Source organism: Ranitomeya variabilis, chromosome 6 (assembly GCF_051348905.1).
Source record: "Ranitomeya variabilis isolate aRanVar5 chromosome 6, aRanVar5.hap1, whole genome shotgun sequence".
Classification (NCBI taxonomy): domain Eukaryota; kingdom Metazoa; phylum Chordata; class Amphibia; order Anura; family Dendrobatidae; genus Ranitomeya; species Ranitomeya variabilis.
This window is the reverse complement of record NC_135237.1, coordinates 333,389,243-333,416,472: the sequence shown is the minus strand read 5'-3', so window position 1 is coordinate 333,416,472 and position 27,230 is coordinate 333,389,243. Positions and strand designations below refer to the sequence as shown.

The 27,230-nt window shown below is 44.5% G+C and overlaps 1 protein-coding gene across 1 annotated transcript in view; it reads left to right on the top strand.

The window, feature by feature from the left end:
* Positions 1-27,230, top strand: part of F13A1 (coagulation factor XIII A chain) — a 482,528-nt gene that overhangs the window by 303,658 nt on the left and 151,640 nt on the right. Inside the window, exons 10-11 of the mRNA XM_077269818.1 lie at positions 22,913-23,001; positions 24,864-25,017. Of these exons, the coding sequence (XP_077125933.1) occupies positions 22,913-23,001; positions 24,864-25,017 (243 nt within the window). The remainder of the gene's footprint in view (positions 1-22,912; positions 23,002-24,863; positions 25,018-27,230) is intronic.

Below are 27,230 nucleotides of genomic sequence, written 5' to 3'. Positions count from 1 at the left end.
GCTTTCATTTCAGCAGCTGCTGATAACTCATAATCTTTATCATACTGTGGGAGGAGGTGTTGTTTCTTGACTGGACGTGGCAAATTAAAATCAGTATAAGTTTTGCCATGAGCTTTAAGAACATGTTGGACATCTGTCATAGCATAGCCTTCACAATTGACACACTCCAGAGTGTCGGAGTGGTATGCATAGCAGTAGTCTTCTACAAAGTGTTCCTTAAATTCATCCCATAAGTCCCGAGGTTTAGCTGGAGGACCAAAAATACAAATGTAGGCAAACATGTCACGTAGCTGTGCTGGCATGTTGAGAATACTGGCATCAAGTAATGTATTTCTCCACAGACTATCATCAAATAGTAAGCCAAGAGCTAATGCCGCATCTTTGAAGGTTTCATGTGTGACTCCGTGTACAGTTTTTATGCTGTCAAAACTGGTTGCACCTTTGACATGTAACAATAACAATCTTAAATAGTAGCGTTCTTGGTTTTTCACACTGACAGTATACATTCGTCCAATCACAGAACCACCTGCTCGCTTTCTAACTTCCCAAGAACCTTCTTTCCAAACATAGTTTTCGGGAATTTCACGGTATAAATAAATATGAGCATGATGGTCATTCTGGTTAAGCTTGAAGTAGGCCATAAGTGTAGAATTTTGATGGAGCTTTTGTTTGATGTTTCCAATAGAGTCATCCTCATGAAAATAGAGTGGCTGAGAATGCGGTAGATGTACAGCAAGGCGAATGATGCTATGAGATTGTTTATGCATTGGATATGAGAATATTCGCCAAGCTGCCTCTGGTGCACTGACATATCTTGAATCCATGAATTGGTGTGTTTCATCATGTTGGATGTTAGTCTGGCAGATTTCAAGATTGGCTTTATCATGTCCTTTGTAGACGTATTTAAATAAATATTTCACAGCCTGAATGGAACCACAAACTTCGACATTTATATGGCACTTGTATTTTAATAGCAGGAACGGATTATATGGAACCACCCACGAATTGTCAATCATGTTAGAATGGTGTTGAAAAGATGGGCCAAAGTGTCTGCGATAAGTAGGATAGGCGTCCTTAGCTATGATGGTTCTTCGTTGCAAATCTTTAGGGAAACCTTTTGTACACTTCCCCAGATCCATACAGGGAGAATTTGGGTTGTGTTCTCCACACGGACCATGAATCATATGTTGGAGAACAATTTTATGGAGCTGACGGTAGTGGGTAGGATTGGGAATTTCAGCCCACACTGTATTGTCTATGTCCTCCTCAGTCCTTAATTTGGAGTTGCTGTCCAGAATAATCAAAATGTGAGCGTGTGGAAGGCCACGTTTTTGAAATTCAATTACATGAACCATAGCGCAAACTTTCCCAAATAATCAGTTGTTAATGTCTTTTAAGAGTGCTTCCAGTTTTATTTTGAAAACACGTGCCACCAAATCAGGTCTATGTTCCACACGCTGCCAAGGTTCCAAATTCTCAGTAATCTCATTCCATTTCGGATTACAGGTCATGGTGATGAATAGATCAGGACGACCATATTTAGTCACAATAGCCATGGCATCCTGGTACCGCTGCTGCATATTCCTGGGACTGCCTTCAAACGAAGATGGTAAAATGACCGTTTTTCCAATGGGGATGCCCTTCTCAATGGATTTTTTCTGGAGATGTTCCTGGAGTACACAATAATCCTCTACTTTCAAATCCTTTTGGTGTTGACGGATATAATTTAGGCGATTTGCCTCGATTTTCACATAAGCATCCACTAAGTACTGCTGAGTGAGTTTGCCACCATTCAGGAGTGGATTAAACTGATTACGGACAGACAGCACATAGCAGTAATATTGCAGTTGTGTAACTCTGCGTGGACTTTGCCCTTGTTGCTTGAGGCCATCATGCCAGCCCTGGTCTCCGTAAGGGAAAAATAAAGGATAGAGTAAAGCATCTAAATTACTGTGTAGAATGCTGACCTGTTGTGTTCTTGGCGCCAAAGGATTTTTGGGGTCCGGTTGTAAATGTATTAAAATATCACGATTAAATGGTGGCTCTCCATTGTCATTTTCAAATACGACAGCAACTTCATTGACAGTTGGATTATTATATCGGCGAGGGTCTTGATTCCGATCTTGTTTAAGGGCCATGATGATATTTGGCATGAGAGTGCCATTAGCTTCAGCTTTAAGATGTTCTTCATGTTCCACATCTCGTAACATTTTGTAGGCAGCAACAAAGGGATTCACATTGTCTAACTGAAGAGCAATTATACTCATCAAAGTGGGATGACATTTTTGTTTTTGTTCACAGTTTAAACGTTGTTCATTCGCGGTAGCGGTATCCAAAATATACAGTTGGGCATAAGCTGGAACTTGATCATCACTGGGATGTAGGGTTCCAGTATGATGATATATTTGTCCATGTATACGGAAACAGTAAGGGCCATGTCCAGGTGGAGGGGATATATTGGCACCCATGGAGGCGAAAGCAAATGAGCTGTTAATACTACGAATATTTTCCATGAGATTCTTACTGAACTCACTCTCCCCTGTCAGCAATCGTTTAAAGACCTCGGGATATTGGGGTATAGGTATATGCACTTTACTCTTGTGACAACACAGAGTAACATTTTTATCTGCTGGTATCTCAGCATTAAAATGTAATGCTTGACAATGTTCACATAAATAGTTCATAGGACCACAGGAGTGTTCTACTATGGTACTGTCATCATTAGTAAAACCTGTAGGATGTTGAGGTACAGGTTGTGGTAACGGAGCATTGGAATGTTTCTTTAAGCCACCATATATAAAGCGTGGACCTGGTAGAGGATCTTCACTGTCCACAGATTCAATCACTGAGGAGTTGGAAGGTGTATCGTGGTCAGGGTTTATTAATATGGAGGTGCAAGCGGTTTTTTTGCGCCGTTCACGGCGTGCACCAGCTGCATTTGGTAATGGTTTGTTTGTTGCCTTAGAAGAGTCAGGTGTGAAGCATGTCTTATAAGCAGACTTAACGGTGTACAGGCGACGGCGTTTATCATTTGGAGTGTAAGTAGGACAGTGTTTGCGCTTACGTGCAGATTTACCAACGGTTAAAGGAGCTTCAGGCTGCACACATTCTATGAATGGAGACAAAGAAGCTGTATTGTGGGCAGAATCTATGACTGAGGACGTGGAAATATTATGTTTGCAACGTTGAGAGCGTGCAGCAGCAGCTTTATTACTTAGTCGATTAGTTTTGTCCTCAAAAGACTCATTAGTAATGCGTTTATTGCAAGCAGCATTAACAGTGTCCAAGCGCTTCGGTCTGTCCTCTGTAGTCTCGTTAGCACGCTGTTTGCGCTTACGTGCGGCATCGGCGGCTTTTCGCTCTGCGTCATTGGTATACTTATTATCAGACCTGATGTTACATGCGCCATCAGCAGCTTTGGGCTCTGTGTCATTAGTATACTTAACAGTGTCCAGGCGCTTGCATCTATCCTCTGTACTCTTGTTAGCACGCTGTTTGCGCTTACGTGCAGCATCGGTGTCTTTTCGCTGTGCGTCATTGGTATACTTATTATCAGACCTGATGTTACGTGCCCCATCAGCAGCTTTGGGCTCTGTGTCATTAGTATACTTAACAGTGTCCAGGCGCTTGCATCTATCCTCTGTACTCTTGTTAGCACGCTGTTTACGCTTACGTGCAGCATCGGCGGCTTTTCGCTCTGCGTCATTGGTATACTTATTATCAGACCTGATGTTACGTGCGCCATCAGCAGCTTTGGGCTCTGTGTCATTAGTATACTTAACAGTGTCCAGGCGCTTGCATCTATCCTCTGTACTCTTGTTAGCACGCTGTTTGCGCTTACGTGCAGCATCGGTGTCTTTTCGCTGTGCGTCATTGGTATACTTATTATCAGACCTGATGTTACGTGCCCCATCAGCAGCTTTGGGCTCTGTGTCATTAGTATACTTAACAGTGTCCAGGCGCTTGCATCTATCCTCTGTACTCTTGTTAGCACGCTGTTTACGCTTACGTGCAGCATCGGCGGCTTTTCGCTCTGCGTCATTGGTATACTTATTATCAGACCTGATGTTACGTGCGCCATCAGCAGCTTTGGGCTCTGTGTCATTAGTATACTTAACAGTGTCGAGGCGCTTGCATCTCTCCTCTGTACTCTTGTTAGCACGCTGTTTGCGCTTATGTGCAGCATCGGCAGCTTTTCGCTCTGCATCATTACCATACTTTATATCAGACCTGATCTTACGTGCGCCATCAGCAGCTTTGGACTCTGTGTCATTAGTATACTTAACAGTATCCAGGTGCTTGCATCTATCCTCTGTACTCTTGTTAACACGCTGTTTGCGCTTACGTGTGGCATCGGCGGCTTTTCGCTCTGCATCATTACCATACTTTATATCAGACCTGATCTTACGTGCGCCATCAGCAGCTTTACACTCTGTGTCATTAGTATACTTAACAGTATCCAGGCGCTTGCATCTATCCTCTGTACTCTTGTTAACACGCTGTTTGCGCTTACGTGCGGCATCGGCGGCTTTTCGCTCTGCATCATTACCATACTTTATATCACACCTGATCTTACGTGCGCCATCAGCAGCTTTGGGCTCTGTGTCATTACTATACTTAACAGTATCCAGGCACTTGCATCTATCCTCTGTACTCTTGTTAACACGCTGTTTACGCTTACGTGCGGCATCGGCGGCTTTTCGCTCTGCATCATTACCATACTTTATATCAGACCTGATCTTACGTGCGCCATCAGCAGCTTTGGACTCTGTGTCATTACTATACTTAACAGTGTCCAGGCGCTTGCATCTATCCTCTGTACTCTTGTTAGCACGCTGTTTACACTTACGTGCGGCATCGGCGTCTTTTTGCTCTGCATTATTAGTATACTTTATATCAGACCTAATCTTACGTGCGCCATCAGCAGCTTTGGGCTCTGTGTCATTAGTATCCTTACTATTAGAGCTCATGTTGGCTAAGCTAAACAGCTTTAAGCGTGGTGGTGGTGGCAAACAACAGGTTAATAAGAGGCAGTGTCAGGTAGTAGGAAAATAGCCAGTTAATAATAGGCAATCGTTCTTTGCAGGAATACAGATATTAATAAATAGGCAGTTTATATTGCAGAGAAATTGCTGGGCAATAATGGACAATGTCCTTATGTGGCAAATAATAGAGCAATATACCCAGTGTGGCAAAGAAGAGGTTAATAAACGGCAGTCTCTCAGTATAACAGTCAGTGAATAATAGGCAGTATATGGAGAAAACACCAAACAAAAGTTCAAAATTGGTGTGAAAATGTCACTGAACCACTTCACAACTAAATATATATAGTTTTGGTAAATGGTATTATCATTTTTTTGACGAAATTCGGCAGGAGCTTGAAGAGCGACGTCACTGGGACCGCCTCCACGCAGTAAAAACTTGCTGTGAGGTAAAAATTCAAAAATCACACCAAAATGGCGGGCGGAGTGTGTCACAGTACGGCACATTTCTGATTGGTCGCTCGCGGCAGGCGGCAACCAATCAGAAAAGTGCCGCGCACCACGAAGGCATATATCTTTGTCCACCCTGAGCGGGTGTAGGACGCTGGTGACGTCACTTATCTCCGGACATTATCTCCGGACAAAGCCACGGAAGTTGGCACAAATTGCCGGAAGTAGTATTCTAGGCAATTATATATTAGATTTTAATGTTATCAGTGTTTACCTTTGAACGTTTATATTGTATTGTCCTGTCACCAGCCATGTGTACGATTATCGGCCGAAAGCCTCTCTGGAACCAATAATCACCCCATGTAAAGGTATCTTTATAAGTTAAAGATTCAGAATACTATGACTTTTATCATATCCTGAACAGTCAAGTTTTTTATGAACCGTTAAGGTTTTCTGGTTGAACTAAAAAAAACTCTGAGTGTTTACAGTTTGAAACCATAAAATGTTGAAAAATTATGTCATTCTTGAGTATATCACTCAATGGTGCTCATAAACGTGTCAAATTTGATCTATAATATACTTTAATATACGTTACTTTAATCTTTAATATACTTAAGAACAGGGCCCCAGACATCACACAGGGGGTCTGAAACATCGCACAGTGGTCCAAAATATCGCTGTGCTCTGCCTGGGGCCCCATATGCTGCCTGGGGCCCCTGTGCTCTGCCTGGGGCCCCATATGCTGCCTGGGGCCCCTGTGCTCTGCCTGGGGCCCCTGTGCTCTGCCTGGGGCCCCATGTTCTGCCTGGGGCCCCTGTGCTCTGCCTGGAGCCACTGTGCTCTGCCTGGGGCCCCATATGCTGCCTGGGGCCCCTGTGCTCTGCCTGGGGCCCCATATGCTGCCTGGGGCCCCTGTGCTCTGCCTGGGGCCCCATAGGCTGCCTGGCGCCTCTGTGCTCTACCTGGGACCACTGTGCTCTGCCTGGGGCCCCATATGCTGCCTGGGGCCCCTGTGCTCTGCCTGGGGCCACTGTGCTCTGCCTGGGGCCCCATATGCTGCCTGGGGCCCCTGTGCTCTGCCTGGGGCCCCATATGCTGCCTGGGGCCCCTGTGCTCTGCCTGGGGCCCCTGTGCTCTGCCTGGGGCCCCATGTTCTGCCTGGGGCCCCTGTGCTCTGCCTGGGGCCACTGTGCTCTGCCTGGGGCCCCATATGCTGCCTGGGGTCCCTGTGCTCTGCCTGGGGCCCCATATGCTGCCTGGGGCCCCTGTGCTCTGCCTGGGGCACCTGTGCTCTGCCTGGGTCCCCATGTTCTGCCTGGGGCCACTGTGCTCTGCCTGGGGCCCCATAGGCTGCCTGGGGCCCCTGTGCTCTGCCTGGGACCACTGTGCTCTGCCTGGGGCCCCATATGCTGCCTGGGGCCCCTGTGCTCTGCCTGGGGCCACTGTGCTCTGCCTGGGGCCACATATGCTGCCTGGGGCCCCTGTGCTCTGCCTGGGGCCCCATATGCTGCCTGGGGCCCCTGTGCTCTGCCTGGGACCACTGTGCTCTGCCTGGGGCCCCATATGCTGCCTGGGGCCCCTGTGCTCCGCCTGGGGCCACTGTGCTCTGCCTGGGGCCCCATATGCTGCCTGGGGCCCCTGTGCTCTGCCTGGGGCCCCATATGCTGCCTGGGGCCCCTGTGCTCTGCCTGGGGCCCCATATGCTGCCTGGGGCCCCTGTGCTCTGCCTGGGGCCCCATAGGCTGCCTGGGGCCCCTGTGCTCTGCCTGGGGCCACTGTGCTCTGCCTGGGGCCCCATATGCTGCCTGGGGCCCCTGTGCTCTGCCTGGGGCCCCTGTGCTCTGCCTGGGGCCCCATGTACTGCCTGGGGCCCCTGTGCTCTGCCTGGGGCCACTGTGCTCTGCCTGGGGCCCCATATGCTGCCTGGGGCCCCTGTGCTCTGCCTGGGGCCCCTGTGCTCTGCCTGGGGCCTCTGTGCTCTGCCTGGGGCCCCTGTGCTCTGCCTGGGGCCCCATAGGCTGCCTGGGGCCCCTGTGCTCTGCCTGGGACCACTGTGCTCTGCCTGGGGCCCCATATGCTGCCTGGGGCCCCTGTGCTCTGCCTGGGGCCACTGTGCTCTGCCTGGGGCCCCATATGCTGCCTGGGGCCCCTGTGCTCTGCCTGGGGCCCCATATGCTGCCTGGGGCCCCTGTGCTCTGCCTGGGGCCCCTGTGCTCTGCCTGGGGCCCCTGTGCTCTGCCTGGGGCCCCATAGGCTGCCTGGGGCCCCTGTGCTCTGCCTGGGACCACTGTGCTCTGCCTGGGGCCCCATATGCTGCCTGGGGCCCCTGTGCTCTGCCTGGGGCCACTGTGCTCTGCCTGGGGCCCCATATGCTGCCTGGGGCCCCTGTGCTCTGCCTGGGGCCCCGTATGCTGCCTGGGGCCCCTGTGCTCTGCCTGGGGCCCCTGTGCTCTGCCTGGGGCCACTGTGCTCTGCCTGGGGCCACTGTGCTCTGCCTGGGGCCCCATATGCTGCCTGGGGCCCCTGTGCTCTGCCTGGGTGTAGGACACTGGTGACGTCACTTATCTCCGGACATTAGCTCCGGACATTAGCTCCGGACATTAGCTCCGGACATTAGCTCCGGACATTATCTCCGGACATTAGCTCTGGACAAAGCCACGGAAGTTGGCACAAATTGCAGGAAGTAATATTCTAGGCAATTAATCTCCGGACATTAGCTCCGGTCATTAGCTCCGGACATTAGCTCCGGACATTAGCTCCGAACATTATCTCCGGATATTAGCTCCGGACAAAGCCACGGAAGTTGGCACAAATTGCAGGAAGTAGTATTCTAGGCAATTATATATGAGATGTTCTTGAATTGGAACTGCGTTACAGGCTTACTAGAGGGTGTAACAAAAATGTTCCTCCGTTTGTAGGGCGTAAGTTCATATAGTTGCTGACTAAACAAACTGGACAGATGGTCTCTTCAAGCAAACACATTAGTTTTAAACAGCTACCTTTCCCAGCTTGATCTGTCTTGGATTTTGCTATAAAAAAGTATCAGCAAATCCATTGAAAGCATAATCTATTCGAATGCTACACCCTCTGTACCTTTTCTGCTTCTCGGCAACAGCTCCCCTATGGGCAGTCCCCCAAAAAAAACCTTAATGCTGCCGCTGTGGAAAATAATAAAGCCTCAAAATTATCATAACAAAATGAGAAAGAAAATACCCACAAGTCATTTAAAATATCAAGTGAGATAGGGCATTTGCTGTCACGAACACAGTACTCCTTCTTATACCCTTTCAGAAGTTGTTTAACTGAAAAATAACTATTTAAAGACTGTTGACCAAGTATTTTCATAAAAATGAGACACCAGGCAAATTTGCCACTGTGGAATAAGCTACCCCTTTATCAAAAATTGACAATGCCAACAGAAAAGCGGTCTGCTCTGAACTTTTGTCCACTTCTAAATTCTTGATACTACAAAATTTGCACCATAACTCCCAAGTCGCCAGGTAACCTTTCCAGGTTTAATTAGCCACAGACCGCTGCAAAAGCTCCATAATTACAACCAAAATTAGTCTCCATAGATATTCCGGACAATCCTCTCCTATTTGCTAGGTGCCTGGAAGGAGATTGAAGAAATTCCTAAACTGAAAATGAGAGAGTAAATCAGCTTTTAAATTGCAAATTAACTCAACCTGCAGTGCTTTCAACCAGATATTCTGTTTTAAGCACACTAACACCAAGTGCCTGAGCAATTTCACAACTAACCTACATTTACTTGACAAACAGATTACCGCAAATAATACTCCCTTATTGTTTGATTTCATAAGAATGCTTTTGTTTGCAAAAATACTTCCCCAAATGATTATTTCTAACACAATAGGGAATAATTGTAATAAAATGGAATTATTTGTAACGCCGTTCTCAAATGAAGTCCAGTGCCACCTTTCCACGCACCATCTTCCATTCCAGAAAACAACAAAGCCTTCTGTTGAGGCTACCTATGTAATGAGCTTCAATTCCACATCTGTAATAAAAGGGTCTAGCCCGGACCATTGAACTCTTCCAAAAATTCCAACCATACATCTAAATCCTCATTATTTCTCTAGATATACGAACATGAAAACATTGATTTCTAATCCCTGCTATATGTACAGACAAATGTCTACAAAAAACCCTACCCACGCAAATGTCAACAGACTCAGAAAAAACTCAACTTCTGTCACTGTAACTTTTTTCTTTCTACCAATATCCAACAAATCCTTCCTGCATTTCTGTATTTTTGCTCATAGAAGACTAAATTCACCTCTCTTTGTATCTATCACTATACCCAAATAGTCTATATAACTAGCTGGAAAAATAGTTTTGTATTTAGGTAATGGGGTACCAAGTTCTTAGCAAATTAACTGAAAAGTAGACAGCAGCACACTACAGACGTCAGACTCTCTAGGACCGATAAACAAAAAATCGTCTAAATAGTGTGCTAATTCATCTTTCAGACGTTGAACCGCTGTAACCGATTCGATAAATGATGCAAATGCTTCAAAGCAAAAAAATATAGAGAGTAATCCACTGGTAAACAGTTATCAACATAGAAAAAGGCACCAAACTGAAAACCTAACGAATTGAATCCAGCAGGATGAATTGGCAACAACCTGAAAGCTGATTCAATGTCGGCCTTAGCTATCAGTGCCCAAGGCCTAAAACTTTTAACTATTTCTGCTGCTATATCAAAGGACATATATGTTACTGAAATCAGGCTATTATCAATGCCATCATTTAAAGATGAACCATATGGGTAGGATAATTGATGAATTAAGCAAAATGAATTTGGGTTTTTTTTAAACTAGGTGAAAGAGATGAAAGATGGAAGTTAGCCAATGAGCGCTCCTTAACTCCTTAAAGGGCCAGCCACTCTTCCAGCTATTACTGCCTTCTCTAACTTCCTTTCAACCATTTCTGGGTGCAGCTCAACTGATTTTAAGTTATTGAAGAGAGAACACTAAATCTACGTAGTGCATCTCTCAAGAAGCACAAGCTTTTTTTACAATGTAAAGGCACTACAATGTACTGGACATTACAATGTACAGGCATTACAACGGCAGATTTGCTAATTTCACTCAGCAACATCCATTGTTGCTTGTTTTTGGAAAACAACAATGGAGTGAAAATTGTCACTACATCTGTAGATAAATTCCCAGATGGGTGCAATTTCCAAAATGGCTCACTTGAGGGAGAATTCTCCTGTTCTGGCACTTAGGTACTCCATATTTGGAGTCCGCAAACTATTTTAGTAAAATATGTGCTTCAAAAGTCAAATGGTGCTCCTTCCCTCTCGAGTCTCGCCGTGTGTCTAAGTAGTACTGTACAGCCACATATGAGGTATTACCACATTTGGCAGAAATTGTGTGACAAAAATTGTGCAATTTTTAGCTATTTTCACTTGTGAAAATGCAATATCTGGATGGGTATCTGGCAATATTATTGTTGTAAAAATATAATTATTTTTTTATTCACTGCCCAGTGGTATAAAGCTCTGTGACACACCTGTGATGTCAATATGATCATTGCACCCTTAAGCCCCCTTCACACGTCCATTTTTTCAGTCCTTATGAGGTCCAGTTTTTAAAGACCGCAAATACGCACACATGCACACTCACTGTATTCAATGGCATTGCGCACATGTCAGGTTTTTCACATAGACCATGTGCCCATGTGAAAAACCCACAGACATGTCAGCTTTTTACATGCACCATAGATAAAATGCACACCACACACATGCACACTGATGACACGTGCTGAGAAAAGCCATACAGTACAAGCTTTTCCCAGGCGCCGGGTGCTGAAGGCAGCTCTCATCAGCATTGCCTGGTCTCCCTGATATCAGTGCAACCAGAGAACAATAATGGAAGCTGTAGTCAGCACCCGCTGTGAACATCGTGTGTAAATAAAGAATTAAATAAGAAAATTAGTGTTGGCTCTCGCATAATTTTGCTAACCAGGAGAGGGAAAGCCCACGGCTGGTGGCTAATGATCATAATCTGGGCAAGGGGAAAATAGCTAAAAATGGTTCCAAGGCTATTAATAACTCACAGCGGTTTGCTTAGCCTTTGCTGGTTAGTTTATAGGGGACACCCCAAAAAAATGACACAGGGTCCTCCTATAAATTCTAACCAGCAAAGGCTAAACAGATAGCTGTGAGTTGATATTACCCCCCTCCCATGCTAACAACATCAGTCCTCAGCCACCCCAAAAATGGCATACCCATAAGATGAACCAAATCCGGCGCTTAGCTTCACTCTTCCCGATTGCCCTGGTATGGTGGCAAGTGGGGTAATAGGTTGAGGTTGATGTCAGCTTTGTATTGTCAGCTGATATGAAGCCCAGGGGTTGGTAATGGAGAGGTGTCTATAAGACGCCCCACATTACTAACCCCATAGTTGTATTGTAAAAAAAGACACCAAAAGAATAAAGTTCTTTATTTGAAATAAACACACCGCATCCTGATCTCCCATTTATTGCTGTAAAAATGAACATAATAAAAAAACATATTCCTCACCTTTCCGACAATAATCCTTTTGTCCCACACCAAAATCCAACTCTGCTACATCTGGATTACATGGCTGAGCAGTGACGTAATGCGACTAGGGTTGAGCGAAACAGATCGGACAAATTCAAAAATCGCCGACTTTCGGCAAAGTCGGGTTTCATGAAACCCGACCCGATCCTAGTGTGGGATCGGCCATGAGGTCGCCGATCTGCGCGCAAAAGTCGCGTTTCGTATGACGCTTTCAGCGCCATTTCTCAGCCAATGAAGGAGGACGCAGAATGTGGGCAGCGTGATGACATAGGTCTCGGTCCCCACCATCTTAGGGAAGGGCATGACAGTGATTGGCTTGCTATCTGTGGCGTCACAGGGGCTACAAAGGGGTGTGCACGCCGACCGCCATCTTACTTCTGCTGATCTTAGCATAGGGAGAGGTTGCTGCAGCTTCATCAGAAGAAGGGATATAGTTAGGGAGGGAAGATTAACCCCCAAACTGCTTGTGCTGTAGCGATTTCCACTGTCCAACACCACCTTTTTTTTGCAGGGACAGTGGAGGCTATATTTTTGTGCATCAGCTCTGTAGCTTATAAGGCTCCCTGATAGCTGCATTGCTGTTTGTATGCCGCTGTGCAAGCCAACTGCTTTTTTAAAAGCAAAAATCCTGTTGCTCCTTTCTGCACAGTTATCTTGTTTATTTGTCCACACTTTTGTGTGCAGCAGTCCTTTTTATTGCTGCCATACTTGTCCTGAGATCATTGTAGGGAGATTGAAATTGTACTACAGTCCTTGTATTTTTTCATATATCTTCCAGCCACTTTCTGCCACTTACATTGTGTTGTTTTGTACACTGGGCCTGAGTTTTGGTTCAGTCTCCCCAAAAAAAAAGTGAGATTCAAATTCTCACAAAGTGGATATACTTCAGTCCTGTTAGTTTGTCGTATGTCAGCCAGCCACTTTCTGCCACTTAGATTGCGTTGTTTTATGCACAGGGCCTGAGTTTTGGTTCAGTCTCCCAAAAAAAAGGGAGATTTAAATTCTCAACAAGTTTATATACACCTTCTACCTTGTTTTACAGTACCATATAACAGTTGTTATTTTGGTTAGATTTTCCAAAAAATGAGGAAGTCTGGTGGAAGAGCCTGTGGGCGATGGTTGCCAGCTGGTACTGATGGTGGTGGTGGTGCATCTGGTGGTAGTGGCAAAAGCACAATAGCACCTAAGGCTGGAGGTGCTGAGCCAGCGTCATCTTCTGGCTACACAAGGCCTCGAAGACTCCCTTATCTGGCAGTCGGAAAACAGCTTTTAAAGCCAGAGCAGCAGGAAAAAGTTTTGGCTTTCCTTGCTGACTCAGCCTCTAGCTCTTTCGCCTCCTCTTCAGAAAGTTCCAAATATAAAAGCAGCGAGTCGTCAGTGGATGCTCCCGGTCAGGAACAAGACGTTTCCTTGTGTCCTTCACCCAAACCAAAAGTGAAGGATGCGTCAGGCGACACTACAGGTTACATATATGCATTACAGGAGCTCGCTTGCCCTGCTGCTAGTGTGCTATCAGAAAGAGTCTTCAGTGCTGCTGGTTCAATACTGACCGAAAAAAGGACACGTCTGGCTACCCAAAAGGTTGATGATCTAACCTTCATTAAAATGAACCAATCATGGATTTCATATTATTTTGCCCCACCTTCCCCTGCTGACACGTAGCTTGCCTGAAAAATGTCTTGCTTTTGGCCTCCTCTTACTGACTTCTCCAATTCCTCCATTTGCAGCTGCTGAATGTCCACCATAGGCCATTTTTATACCTTCCTAAATGGGCTGACTCCCCCCACAGGGCCATAGTCCCCACCTGGCGCAAGCACCCATGTGAGTGCCGTTTGCCTGGACAGGTGGGTGTGCCCACTCTTGGGCGACGGCACTGGCACAGGGTCCCTCATAGTACAATGAAGTGTCTCTGACGGTGGTGGTGCACAACCAACGTCAGACACACCGTCATAATATGAGGCGCCCTGTGCCAGTACCGCCGCCTGCGAGAGAGTGTTCCCCCCAGCTCGAACAGTGCTCTACCACTTGCAATACTTACCTCTCCCTGCTCCACCACTGTGTAGTCTGTGCTGTTAAATCCTTCAATGGCACTGCCAATACAAATTTGTTGAAATGATAGATGATAGTTAAAATATACAGGGGCCCTGGCCTCCATTTAGACCAGTTAATACTTTGCTCCTACTACCACTGTCTGCTACTCAGCAGAGGAGCCCACCCCTGTACCTAGCTATGCCACCTGTTTATTTATGAACAATTTTTTGCCAGACATTTAGCCCACTTTATTATTTGGGCCTACTAACTGTGTCTGCCACTCATTACAGTTTTCCTCCACTGAACAAAGCAATGCCACCTGTTTAGTCCTGTTACCACATTTGAACTGCATTTAGCCAACTTTATTATTTGGGCCTACTAACTGTGTCTGCCACTCATTACAGTTTTCCTCCACTGAACAAAGCAATGCCGCCTGTTTAGTCCTGTTACCACATTTGAACTGCATTTAGCCTACTTTAATATTTGGGCCTACTAACTGTGTCTGCCACTCATTACAGTTTTCCTCCACTGAACAAAGCAATGCCTCCTGTTTAGTCCTGATACCACATTTGAACTCCATTTAGCCTACTTTATTATTTGGGCCTACTAACTGTGTCTGCCACTCATTACAGTTTACCTTCACTGAACAAAGCAATGCCGCCTGTTTAGTCCTGTTACCACATTTGAACTGCATTTAGCCTACTTTATTATTTGGGCCTACTAACTGTGTCTGCTGTTGTGAAATTGGATTTTGGGCTCCCCCGGTGGCCACTGGTGGAATTGAACTTGTGTGCATCATCCCCTCTGTTCACCTGTTCCCATCAGGATGTGGGAGTTGCTATTTAACCTTGCTCCTCTGTCACTTCCATGCCGGTCAACATTGTAATCAGAAGCCTTTCTGTGCATGTTCCTGCTACCAGACAACTTCCAGCTAAGTCGGACTTTTGTCCTTGTTTGTTTTTTTGCATTTTGTTCCAGTTCACAGCTGCAGTTTCGTTTCTGTGTCTGGAAAGCTCTTGTGATCTGAAATTGCCACTCTGATGTTATGAGTTAATACTAGAGTCTTAAAGTAATTTCAGGATGGTGTATTGATAGGGTTTTCAGCTGACCATGAAAGTACCCTTTCTGTCTTCCTGCTATCTAGTAAGCGGACCTCGATTTTGCTAAACCTATTTTCATACTACGTTTGTCATTTTCATCTTAAATCACCGCCAATATATGTGGGGGCCTCTGTCTGCCTTTCGGGGAAATTTCTCTAGAGGTGAGCCAGGACTATATTTTCCTCTGCCAGGATTAGTTAGTCCTCCGGCCGGCGCTGGGCGTCTAGGGATAAAACGCAGGCTACGCTACCCGGCTACTGTTAGTTGTGCGGCAGGTTTAGTTCATGGTCAGTTTAAGTTTCCATCCTTCCAAGAGCTAGTTCCTATGTATGCTGGGCTATGTTCTCTTGCCATTGAGAACCATAACAGTTTGACCGGCCAACAAAGGGTTAAATTAATTGGCAGAGAAAGGAGAGAAAAAAGAAGTCTGCTGAAAAATTTTTTTTTTTTTTTCCTTCAGTTCTGAGTGTGCTTTCAATTGAATCACTTGCAAGTCTGCCTATATTGCAGCCTTCCTCTCTCTCTCTCCTTCTAATCCTGGAATGGCTCTGTGTTCACCTGTTTAAAATGGATATTCAGAGTTTAGCTGCAGGTTTGAATAATCTCACCACGAAAGTTCAAAATTTACAAGATTTTGTTGTTCATGTTCCTATATCTGAACCTAGAATTCCTTTGCCTGAATTTTTCTCGGGGAATAGATCTTGCTTTCAAAATTTCAAAAATAATTGCAAGTTGTTTTTGTCCCTGAAATCTCGCTCTGCTGGAGATCCTGCTCAGCAGGTCAGGATTGTGATTTCCTTGCTCCGGGGCGACCCTCAAGATTGGGCTTTTGCATTGGCTCCAGGGGATCCTGCGTTGCTCAATGTGGATGCGTTTTTTCTGGCCTTGGGGTTGCTTTATGAGGAACCTCATTTAGAGCTTCAGGCGGAAAAAGCCTTGATGTCCCTATCTCAGGGGCAAGATGAAGTTGAAATATACTGCCAAAAATTCCGTAAATGGTCTGTGCTTACTCAGTGGAATGAGTGCGCCCTGGCGGCGAATTTCAGAGAGGGTCTCTCTGATGCCGTTAAGGATGTTATGGTGGGGTTCCCTGTGCCTGCGGGTCTGAATGAGTCCATGACAATGGCTATCCAGATCGATAGACGTCTGCGGGAGCGCAAACCTGTGCACCATTTGGCGGTGTCTACTGAGAAGACGCCAGAGAATATGCAATGTGATAGAATTCTGTCCAGAAGCGAACGGCAGAATTTTAGACGAAAAAATGGGTTGTGCTTTTATTGTGGTGATTCAACTCATGTTATATCAGCATGCTCTAAGCGTACTAAGAAGCTTGATAAGTCAGTTTCAATTGGCACTTTTCAGTCTAAGTTTATTCTATCTGTGACCCTGATTTGTTCTTTATCATCTATTACCGCGGATGCCTATGTCGACTCTGGCGCCGCTTTGAGTCTTATGGATTGGTCCTTTGCCAAACGCTGTGGGTATGATTTAGAGCCTCTTGAAACTCCTATACCTCTGAAGGGGATTGACTCCACCCCATTGGCTAGTAATAAACCACAATACTGGACACAAGTAACTATGCGAATTAATCCGGATCATCAGGAGATTATTCGCTTTCTTGTGCTGTATAATCTACATGATGTGTTGGTGCTTGGATTGCCATGGCTGCAATCTCATAACCCAGTCCTCGACTGGAACGCTATGTCTGTGTTAAGCTGGGGATGTAAGGGGATGCATGGGGACGTACCTTTGGTTTCCATTTCGTCATCTATTCCCTCTGAGATTCCTGAATTCTTGTCTGACTATCGTGACGTTTTTGAAGAACCTAAGTTTGGTTCATTACCTCCGCACCGGGAGTGCGATTGTGCCATAGATTTGATTCCGGGTAGTAAATACCCTAAGGGTCGTTTATTTAATCTGTCTGTGCCTGAACATGCTGCTATGCGAGAATATATAAAGGAGTCCTTGGAAAAGGGACATATTCGTCCTTCGTCATCTCCCTTAGGAGCCGGTTTTTTCTTTGTGTCTAAGAAAGATGGCTCTTTGAGGCCGTGTATTGATTATCGGCTTTTGAATAAAATCACGGTTAAATATCAATATCCGTTGCCACTGCTGACTGATTTGTTTGCTCGCATAAAGGGGGCCAAGTGGTTCTCTAAGATAGATCTCCGTGGGGCGTATAATTTGGTGCGAATTAAGCAGGGGGATGAGTGGAAAACCGCATTTAATACGCCCGAGGGCCACTTTGAGTATTTGGTGATGCCTTTTGGCCTTTCAAATGCCCCTTCAGTCTTTCAGTCCTTTATGCATGACATTTTCCGTGATTATTTGGATAAATTTATGATCGTGTATCTGGATGATATTCTGATTTTTTCGGATGACTGGGACTCTCATGTCCAGCAGGTCAGGAGGGTTTTTCAGGTTTTGCGGTCTAATTCCTTGTGTGTGAAGGGTTCTAAGTGCGTTTTTGGGGTTCAAAAGATTTCCTTCTTGGGATACATTTTTTCCCCCTCTTCCATCGAGATGGATCCTGTCAAGGTTCGGGCTATTTGTGATTGGACGCAACCCTCTTCTCTTAAGAGTCTTCAGAAATTTTTGGGCTTTGCTAACTTTTATCGTCGATTTATTGCTGGTTTTTCTGATGTTGTTAAACCATTGACTGATTTGACTAAGAAGGGTGCTGATGTTGCTGATTGGTCCCCTGCTGCTGTGGAGGCCTTTCGGGAGCTTAAGCGCCGCTTTTCTTCCGCCCCTGTGTTGCGTCAGCCTGATGTTGCTCTTCCTTTTCAGGTTGAGGTCGACGCTTCTGAAATCGGAGCTGGGGCGGTTTTGTCGCAAAGAAGTTCCGACTGCTCCGTGATGAAACCTTGTGCTTTTTTTTCTCGTAAATTTTCGCCCGCCGAGCGGAATTATCATATTGGGAATCGGGAGCTTTTGGCCATGAAGTGGGCTTTTGAGGAGTGGCGTCATTGGCTTGAGGGGGCTAGACATCAGGTGGTGGTATTGACCGACCACAAAAATTTAATTTATCTTGAGTCCGCCAGACGCCTGAATCCTAGACAGGCGCGCTGGTCGTTGTTTTTCTCTCGGTTTAATTTTGTGGTGTCATACCTACCGGGTTCTAAGAATGTTAAGGCGGATGCCCTTTCTAGGAGTTTTGAGCCTGACTCCCCTGGTAATTCTGAACCTACAGGTATCCTTAAGGATGGAGTGATATTGTCTGCCGTTTCTCCAGACCTGCGGCGGGCCTTGCAGGATTTTCAGGCGGATAGACCTGATCGTTGCCCACCTGGTAGACTGTTTGTTCCTGATGATTGGACTAGTAAAGTCATTTCTGAGGTTCATTCTTCTGCGTTGGCAGGTCATCCTGGAATCTTTGGTACCAGGGATTTGGTGGCAAGGTCCTTCTGGTGGCCTTCCCTGTCACGAGATGTACGAGGCTTTGTGCAGTCTTGTGACGTTTGTGCTCGGGCCAAGCCTTGTTGTTCTCGGGCTAGTGGATTGTTGTTGCCCTTGCCTATCCCGAAGAGGCCTTGGACGCACATCTCGATGGATTTTATTTCGGATCTTCCTGTTTCTCAGAAGATGTCTGTCATCTGGGTGGTGTGTGACCGTTTCTCTAAGATGGTCCATTTGGTTCCCCTGCCTAAGTTGCCTTCTTCTTCCGAGTTGGTTCCTCTGTTTTTTCAAAATGTGGTTCGTTTGCATGGTATTCCGGAGAATATCGTTTCTGACAGAGGAACCCAATTCGTGTCTAGATTTTGGCGGGCATTCTGTGCTAGGATGGGCATAGATTTGTCTTTCTCGTCTGCTTTCCATCCTCAGACTAATGGCCAGACCGAGCGGACGAATCAGACTTTGGAGACATATTTGAGGTGTTTTGTGTCTGCAGATCAGGATGATTGGGTTGCTTTTTTGCCTTTAGCGGAGTTTGCCCTCAATAATCGGGCCAGCTCTGCCACCTTGGTGTCTCCTTTTTTCTGTAATTCGGGGTTTCATCCTCGATTTTCCTCCGGTCAGGTGGAATCTTCGGATTGTCCTGGAGTGGATGCTGTGGTGGAGAGGTTGCATCAGATTTGGGGGCAGGTGGTGGACAATTTGAAGTTGTCCCAGGAGAAGACTCAGCTTTTTGCCAACCGCCGGCGTCGGGTTGGTCCTCGGCTTTGTGTCGGGGACTTGGTGTGGTTGTCTTCTCGTTTTGTCCCTATGAGGGTTTCTTCTCCTAAGTTTAAGCCTCGGTTCATCGGCCCGTACAAGATATTGGAGATTCTTAACCCTGTGTCCTTCCGTTTGGACCTCCCTGCATCTTTTTCTATTCATAATGTTTTTCATCGGTCATTGTTGCGCAGGTATGAGGTACCGGTTGTGCCTTCCGTTGAGCCTCCTGCTCCGGTGTTGGTTGAGGGCGAGTTGGAGTACATTGTGGAAAAAATCTTGGACTCCCGTGTTTCCAGAAGTAAACTCCAGTATCTGGTCAAATGGAAGGGATACGGTCAGGAGGATAATTCTTGGGTGACTGCCTCTGATGTTCATGCCTCCGATCTGGTCCGTGCCTTTCATAGGGCTCATCCTGATCGCCCTGGTGGTTCTGGTGAGGGTTCGGTGCCCCCTCCTTGAGGGGGGGGTACTGTTGTGAAATTGGATTTTGGGCTCCCCCGGTGGCCACTGGTGGAATTGAACTTGTGTGCATCATCCCCTCTGTTCACCTGTTCCCATCAGGATGTGGGAGTCGCTATTTAACCTTGCTCCTCTGTCACTTCCATGCCGGTCAACATTGTAATCAGAAGCCTTTCTGTGCATGTTCCTGCTACCAGACAACTTCCAGCTAAGTCGGACTTTTGTCCTTGTTTGTTTTTTTGCATTTTGTTCCAGTTCACAGCTGCAGTTTCGTTTCTGTGTCTGGAAAGCTCTTGAGATCTGAAATTGCCACTCTGATGTTATGAGTTAATACTAGAGTCTTAAAGTAATTTCAGGATGGTGTATTGATAGGGTTTTCAGCTGACCATGAAAGTACCCTTTCTGTCTTCCTGCTATCTAGTAAGCGGACCTCGATTTTGCTAAACCTATTTTCATACTACGTTTGTCATTTTCATCTTAAATCACCGCCAATATATGTGGGGGCCTCTGTCTGCCTTTCGGGGAAATTTCTCTAGAGGTGAGCCAGGACTATATTTTCCTCTGCCAGGATTAGTTAGTCCTCCGGCCGGCGCTGGGCGTCTAGGGATAAAACGCAGGCTACGCTACCCGGCTACTGTTAGTTGTGCGGCAGGTTTAGTTCATGGTCAGTTTAAGTTTCCATCCTTCCAAGAGCTAGTTCCTATGTATGCTGGGCTATGTTCTCTTGCCATTGAGAACCATAACAGTCTGCCACTCATTACAGTTTTCCTCCACTGAACAAAGCAATGCCACCTGTTTAGTCCTGTTACCAATTTTAAACTGCATTTAGCCTACTTTATTATTTGAGCCTATATCTGTGTCTCCTCCTCATCCTGCCCATTGCCCAGCCACTGCTAGATGAGTCTGCTGGTACATTGACCCAGACCACTACATTCCCCTTGCACTCTACACAGCCAGAATCTGACCCTGCTGAAAGTCAGGTTCCCCTTCCTGCTTACTATACCACCTTACACGGGGACAAAGAGGAAGGTGCAGATGAAAGTGCAGGTTACTTCATCAGGTGGAGGGCATACTCGTTGGCGACGTCACTGGCACAGGGCCCCTCATATTACGCAAAAGTTTCTCTGCCAGTGGGAGGCGCCACCCACCGTCAAACACACCGCCGTACTATGAGGGGCCCTGTGCCAGTGCCAACGAGTGCACCCCCCCCCCGCTTGCTCAGGATCACAGCACTTGCAAAGTTGAAATACTTACCTCTCCCTGCTCCACCGCCGTGACGTATTCCGCGTTTCCTGGGCCCACAAAAATCTTGAGCCAGCCCTACCCCCCCACAACTTTAGCCAAATGACCCCCAGTTTTCAATGCCTAACTATTATTATAAAGTAAATTAAGATTGACAATCTTAAGTAATAAGAATTGATGTTTGTTGGCATTAAAATGGGCACTGTAGGTGTTTTCCTGTCCTCCACTCACTGCCGACTTTGATTCCCCATTGACTTGCATTGGGTTTTGTGTTTCAGTCGGCCCCCGACTTTTTGCAATAAACGGCCGATTTCACTCGACCCGACTTTTGACAAAGTCGGGTTTCGCGAAACCCGACTCGATCCAAAAAGAGTAAAAGTCGCTCAACTCTAAATGCGACCTCTCAGTCAAGAATCCTGGAGACAATGAGCTGAGCTTGGGATGCAGCTTCAGTGATGACCGGTGATGTGAGTGTTCAGTTCAGTGTGAGCTACCTGATGAACTGCAGTAACCTTCATTACGTCACTGCTAGTACTGTGAGAAATTCTCATGGTGCTAGCGGTAATTTCATTGATACATATGCACATGCCAATTTTTTTGTTATTTGATCCCATAACTTTAATTTATGCCTATGTTTTCTCACTTCACTTCACCAACTTAGATTATTTAGTTCTGATGCATCACACTCAAATCAGATTACAAATATATTCAAACACAGGTTGTAATTTAACAAAAAAAGATGAAAAGCCAAGGGGGTAAATACATTCCTGAGCCACTGTAGCTAAAAAATAATAATGACTCGATTGTACAAAACTTTGCTTGGCTTCACTCTGTTTTCACAGCTTTTGCTTATGTATGCAGAAAGGGTAAGAATGCATATGAAACTATGGAGCACATTTGGTAGAGCTGACCTCTCACTTAGCACTTATGGGAGGATATTACATCCCTCTATAATGGTTAAAGAAGCACTTCTCTTCCCATTAAAATTTGTATGCTCTATTGCAATCATCACATTATGTAGCATTGGGTACATACAATTGCTCATTTTGCCTTTCTACCCAGCTAATTCTTCTCTTCCCCATTAGGTCAATGACATCACATGATTAAAAACTGACTAGCTGAATCCTTCTAAGCTCTGTGTAGAAATAGTAAGTCTGTTTTCTCTGTATGAGTAATAAGTCACTGCAAAGGTCAACGGCAGGGGGCAGGAGAGAGCAGTTCAGGAGTTGAAGAAGGGAATGATAAATGCAGGGAAAAGAGACTTCCTGTTTCTATATAGAGCAGAGAAAACAGAAAAAAGAGAAGAATTAGCTGGGTAGAAAGTCAAAATGAGCAATTGTAAGTACACAGTGCTATACAATATCATGATTGCAATGCAATATATTAAAAACTTTGATGGGAGTGCTTCTTTAAAATTATATTAGAAATGTCTCTCTTATCATTTTGCCCTTTCTTATTAAGATAATAAGCCGGAGTGTATTCAGACCCAGAAGGTAATCTTATTAGGATCAGATGATATTTGTGTTGGAAGTTTTTAGCATGAGGTTTTTCTTGTTGGGAAGGTACTTTAAATGTCTAGTGTTTTGACTGGATGAGATCCTAACTACTGTACTTTTTAGATGTGGATGCTACTGAGCAATACCTATACAAATACATTACTAGCACTAGTGACAAACCTGATAGTGTGGGTGGAAGTAAACATTAAAAACCTGTCTGATAGAGTAAGCCCAATGGAGCCCAAGAATGGTGTCTAGTGAGCTGCTAAGATGGCCAGACTGAGGAAATGGTTTATAACCTCCAAGAAGCTGCACACCTTTTGTTACATACTGTATACTTGTAATAAATGCAATCCTTTATATCCATTGCACTTGTGATTATGGGCACAGTGTACTAACACTGAATATTTTTCATCAATTTAGGAATGTTTAGATGTGGCCCTGCCTCTGTCCAGGCTATTAAGCATGGTCATGTTTGCTTCCAATTTGATACACCGTTCCTTTTTGCTGAGGTAAGAATAATATATTGTATTATAAAGAACTAATTTGTGAGAGTTTCAACAAAATCTCCTGAGCAGTATTCAAAACCAATTATTTACCCCGGTCCCAACACTAAATTGGTAGGGATAGACTTACTAGATTAAGAGTAACTTGTCATCACTAAACCTCTAGAATTGCTACAGTACTGAATATAAAGGCTGAAGAGATATTTCAGAACACACCCTAGTATAGCAGTAGTAATAAAGCATATCTAATGGTGCATTTGGACTAGTGGATTCATGAACAGGAATGCTCGTTTGCAATTATCTACACATGCAGACATGTCGGCAATTACCCAACAAATGAGCAAAATGTTTGTCGGGTAATAAAAAATCATTGATGTTGACATCATATCGCCTAATGTAAGAAGAGGATGTGCAGAAAAACATGATACTGTATTGGGATAGACGGCATAAGTGATCATTTTGACCCTATAATTGTTTGTCACCTTCATGTAAACCTAGGCCGGTGTTGAACAAGTTGTATATAGTCAATCACGCTCATTAGTGGTGCAGTGATGGGAAAAATCAACAAGTCTAAATGCATTATTAGAAAAAATTGTTAATATTTAACACTTACTGTGCTGTACGCAAATTACTATCCAAATGTCCACTGGGTTTTTGTTTAGTAGACAAATGATTATGGTGTAAATCCTTCCCTTCTAAACTTGACTGACAATTCTGCTACCTCCTGTGTCATCGTCTGTTCCCAACAAAGTTATGTTAATCAAGTATATATGAGAGGAGTTGCCTCCAGGATTACCTGCTATTCTGACTCCATAACTGGGCTGCAGGTGTGAGGCTCCTGAGACAGTCCTTCTATGAATATCTATATTGAACCACTACTCACACCTAGAACTTTGTCAGCTCAGCTTCAGAGGCATGTATGAAGGTTCCAGGAGCTTTAACAGTAATAGCAGGTGTAAAGATAATTCTTAAAGGGGTTGTCCACTACTCGGACAACCCCTTCTCAATCTGAATGTTTGGCCTCAATCAAATAAAAAAAGCTTACAGTCAACTCCCGTGACATCACCGTTCCAGCGGTGATGGGAGTCATGGTCCTAGGGCTCTAGTCTGGTTGTATGACATGTGCTGCCAGGTGCCCAATCAGTGCTGAAGTCACTGGCCCCGCCTTCGTACAAATTGAACATGAAGAGGAAGTCCGCAGCTGATCTCTGACTTCCTCTTCACGTTCAATTCGTACGAAGGCAGAGACAGAGAGGCCAGTACTGATTGGGCGCCGGGCACGACTTGTCATACAACAGAATGAAAGCCCAGGTCCATGAGTGCCAACACTGCTGGAAAGGTACCAGCATTGGAGGTGACTATAGGCTTTTTTATTTTATTGGGCTAAACATTCAGATCAAGAAGGGCTGGTCCTAGTATTGAACAACCCATTTAACCAAGGATGTACAGAAGATGAACCTCACAATGATGGCTGACCAAATTCTAACTGAGGAAGAAGGGAAGGTGTACTTACATGAGAGCTAAACTACAGGGAGACATTCAGGACAAACTTCAAAAGGCAAACTGATTGCATAGCTGTATAAAAAATCATAATACAATACTGTATAATTACCAAGTTGTAGGTCATGACACCTGCCATTTGTATGCTTTGTATGCCCAGCAGGTACTTGAAGAGAAATTTGTAGTAAAAAAATCATTATCTAAAATATGCTTTATTATTGCTAATATACCCAGGTTTGTTAGCTTTTTTAAATAAACTGTTCATGGGATCCAAGATTTTCTGAAAGTGGACAACCCCTTTAAAAGCAGATGCATTTGTGGAATATTAGTCTTGAAGAGATAAACCAATCCTGATTTTGTCTTTGCAGGTTAACAGTGATATTGTATATTCTAAGGTAATGAGAGATGGAACAAGAGAGGTTCAGTATATCGACAAAACTCATGTGGGACAGAAAATCTTAACTAAAGAAATAGGAGGAAATGGAGCACTTGATATAACGGACCTTTACAAGTTTTCAGAAGGTAATTACACGTTTTCTGGATTCCTTACAAGGTGATATTGAATTACTGTGAGCATGTTTTGATTGTTCACTTAATACAGTTGTATATCTGGAGATACCATTTTACTTGTATTTGGTTTTGAAGATATTAAATTCCACTTCTTGGAATGTAAATGGCATTTCTTATCAATGGCTATAACCTCCTTGGTCTATAGCTACCATATACTACAGTGAGGAAAATAAGTATTTGATACACTGCCAATTTTGCAAGTTTTCCCAGTTACAAAGAATGGAGAGGTCTGTAATTTTTAGTGTAGGTATACTTCAACTGTGAGAGACAGAATCTTAAAAATAAAAAACAGAAAATCACATTGTATGATTTTTACGTAATAATATTTAATTGTATTGCATGAAATAAGTATTTGATACAATCGAAAAACAAAACTTAATATTTGGTACAGAAACCTTTGTTTGCAATTACAGAGGTCAGATGCTTCCTGTAGTTTTTTATTGACCAAATTTGCACACACTGTGTCAGGGATTTTGGCCCCTTCCTCCATACTCCATAGTTGGTAATTATATGTACCATAGTCACTTGAGGTATATCAACTTTCAATAACTGTATGTCAATATATATCCTATACTCTCTCTGTTAATTATGATCACATTATTATTTGATCGCCTCTAGCCTTATTCTTGCAGCAGTCAACAAATATCATTGTCACATTCAGACTAGCATTTCCCTACTGAGTGGGGTAAGTCACTGTTTGAGATGTTCCACTACTTTGCACTAATTCTTGGAATTTGATTACAAAGAATAACAGTTTGAGCACTAAGTAACTGCAGAATTGTCCATGTTATTATGAACGGATTGAAGCTATTGCCTGGTTTATCTTTTGTTTTTACCTGGTAATGTTTTGCATGCACACATGTATAACAATCTCTACCCTTGTCAGATGAAGCTTGACATATCCAACATAATGGAACATGACAGATGGTCATCATGACACGACAAAAGAATCCATGATTTTGTATTCTGATTTATCTGCCTTCTACATTTATTATTCTGCTTATTGGCATGTCAACATTGAATTTCAATAAGTCTTCATCTGTTCCCTTAATGTCCTCAGACTATAACAGTACGTGCCCACAATCAGGAAGTAGCAGCGCATTGGACTCAGCGTATTTTCGCCGCGTCCAAAACACTTTGTTCTAATCACATACATGTTCACGGAACAATGTGGATTTACTGCATCCAATACATTCTATTGTGAAAATTTTTGCTGTGGCAGAAATTGACATGCTGCAGCTCATAAACCCACACCACGGGTGAATGTACGCAGCGGTAAATAGAAGCACAGCAGGCATGGGATTTCTATAAATCACACCCACTGCCCTTCTAATGAAGAATGCAACATTTTGAATGCAGCGCAGGTGAGCGGCGTCCAAAACCCTGCTATTCCGAACTGTGGACACTTACCCTAATGATGCGAACTGCACACGTGTGGCTGGTCCTGCCAAGCTTTTCTTGGTTATTCTGGTAACCACAACACAAATTCTAGTACAAAATGTCTGTCACTGAGTCCCCATCCGTCAGGTAGACGTGGGATGCCTAAGTATCAGACATGCTACCATACTTGTCATCTTTTGAGAACTGCTATCAAGTATTTTTCTAAATACAGTTCTATCAATGTTTTTAGGACAAACTGACTGCTTTTGTAGACCACATCTTTCTATGCAGATCCCATCTCCTTTCTTCTCTTACTTACCCTAATGTTCATGAGGAATAAGAAGCACACAAGAACCAAAAGACCTAGCTAGATAGATGTTCACACATGAAAGTAGAAAAATTAGGTATATTATTCATTCTGCCAGTGGTGTGTAGTTGATATTGCATGCCATTGTCACCATTTACTTTTGGATTCATGGCAGCTCTGGTTCTGTTATAATTTAAATGTTGCTTTTTAATTTTGGTACAGCAAGGTTAATGTCAGTATCCTTGCTGGCAGCTGCTTTTTGGCTGGTCAGCTGATGTTGGGTGGTGACCACTTCTACCATCCTTTAAAGGGAACCTGTCACCAGGATTGTGCATAGTAACCTACACACAGTGTCAGGTCGGCGCTGTTATACTGATTAAAGTGATACCTTGGTTGATTTAATCAGTCTTCTGGTTGTTTTTAAATCTTTATTTTCAGTTGGCAGTTAATGAGATTCTCGTGCCCTAAGGCGGGGTTG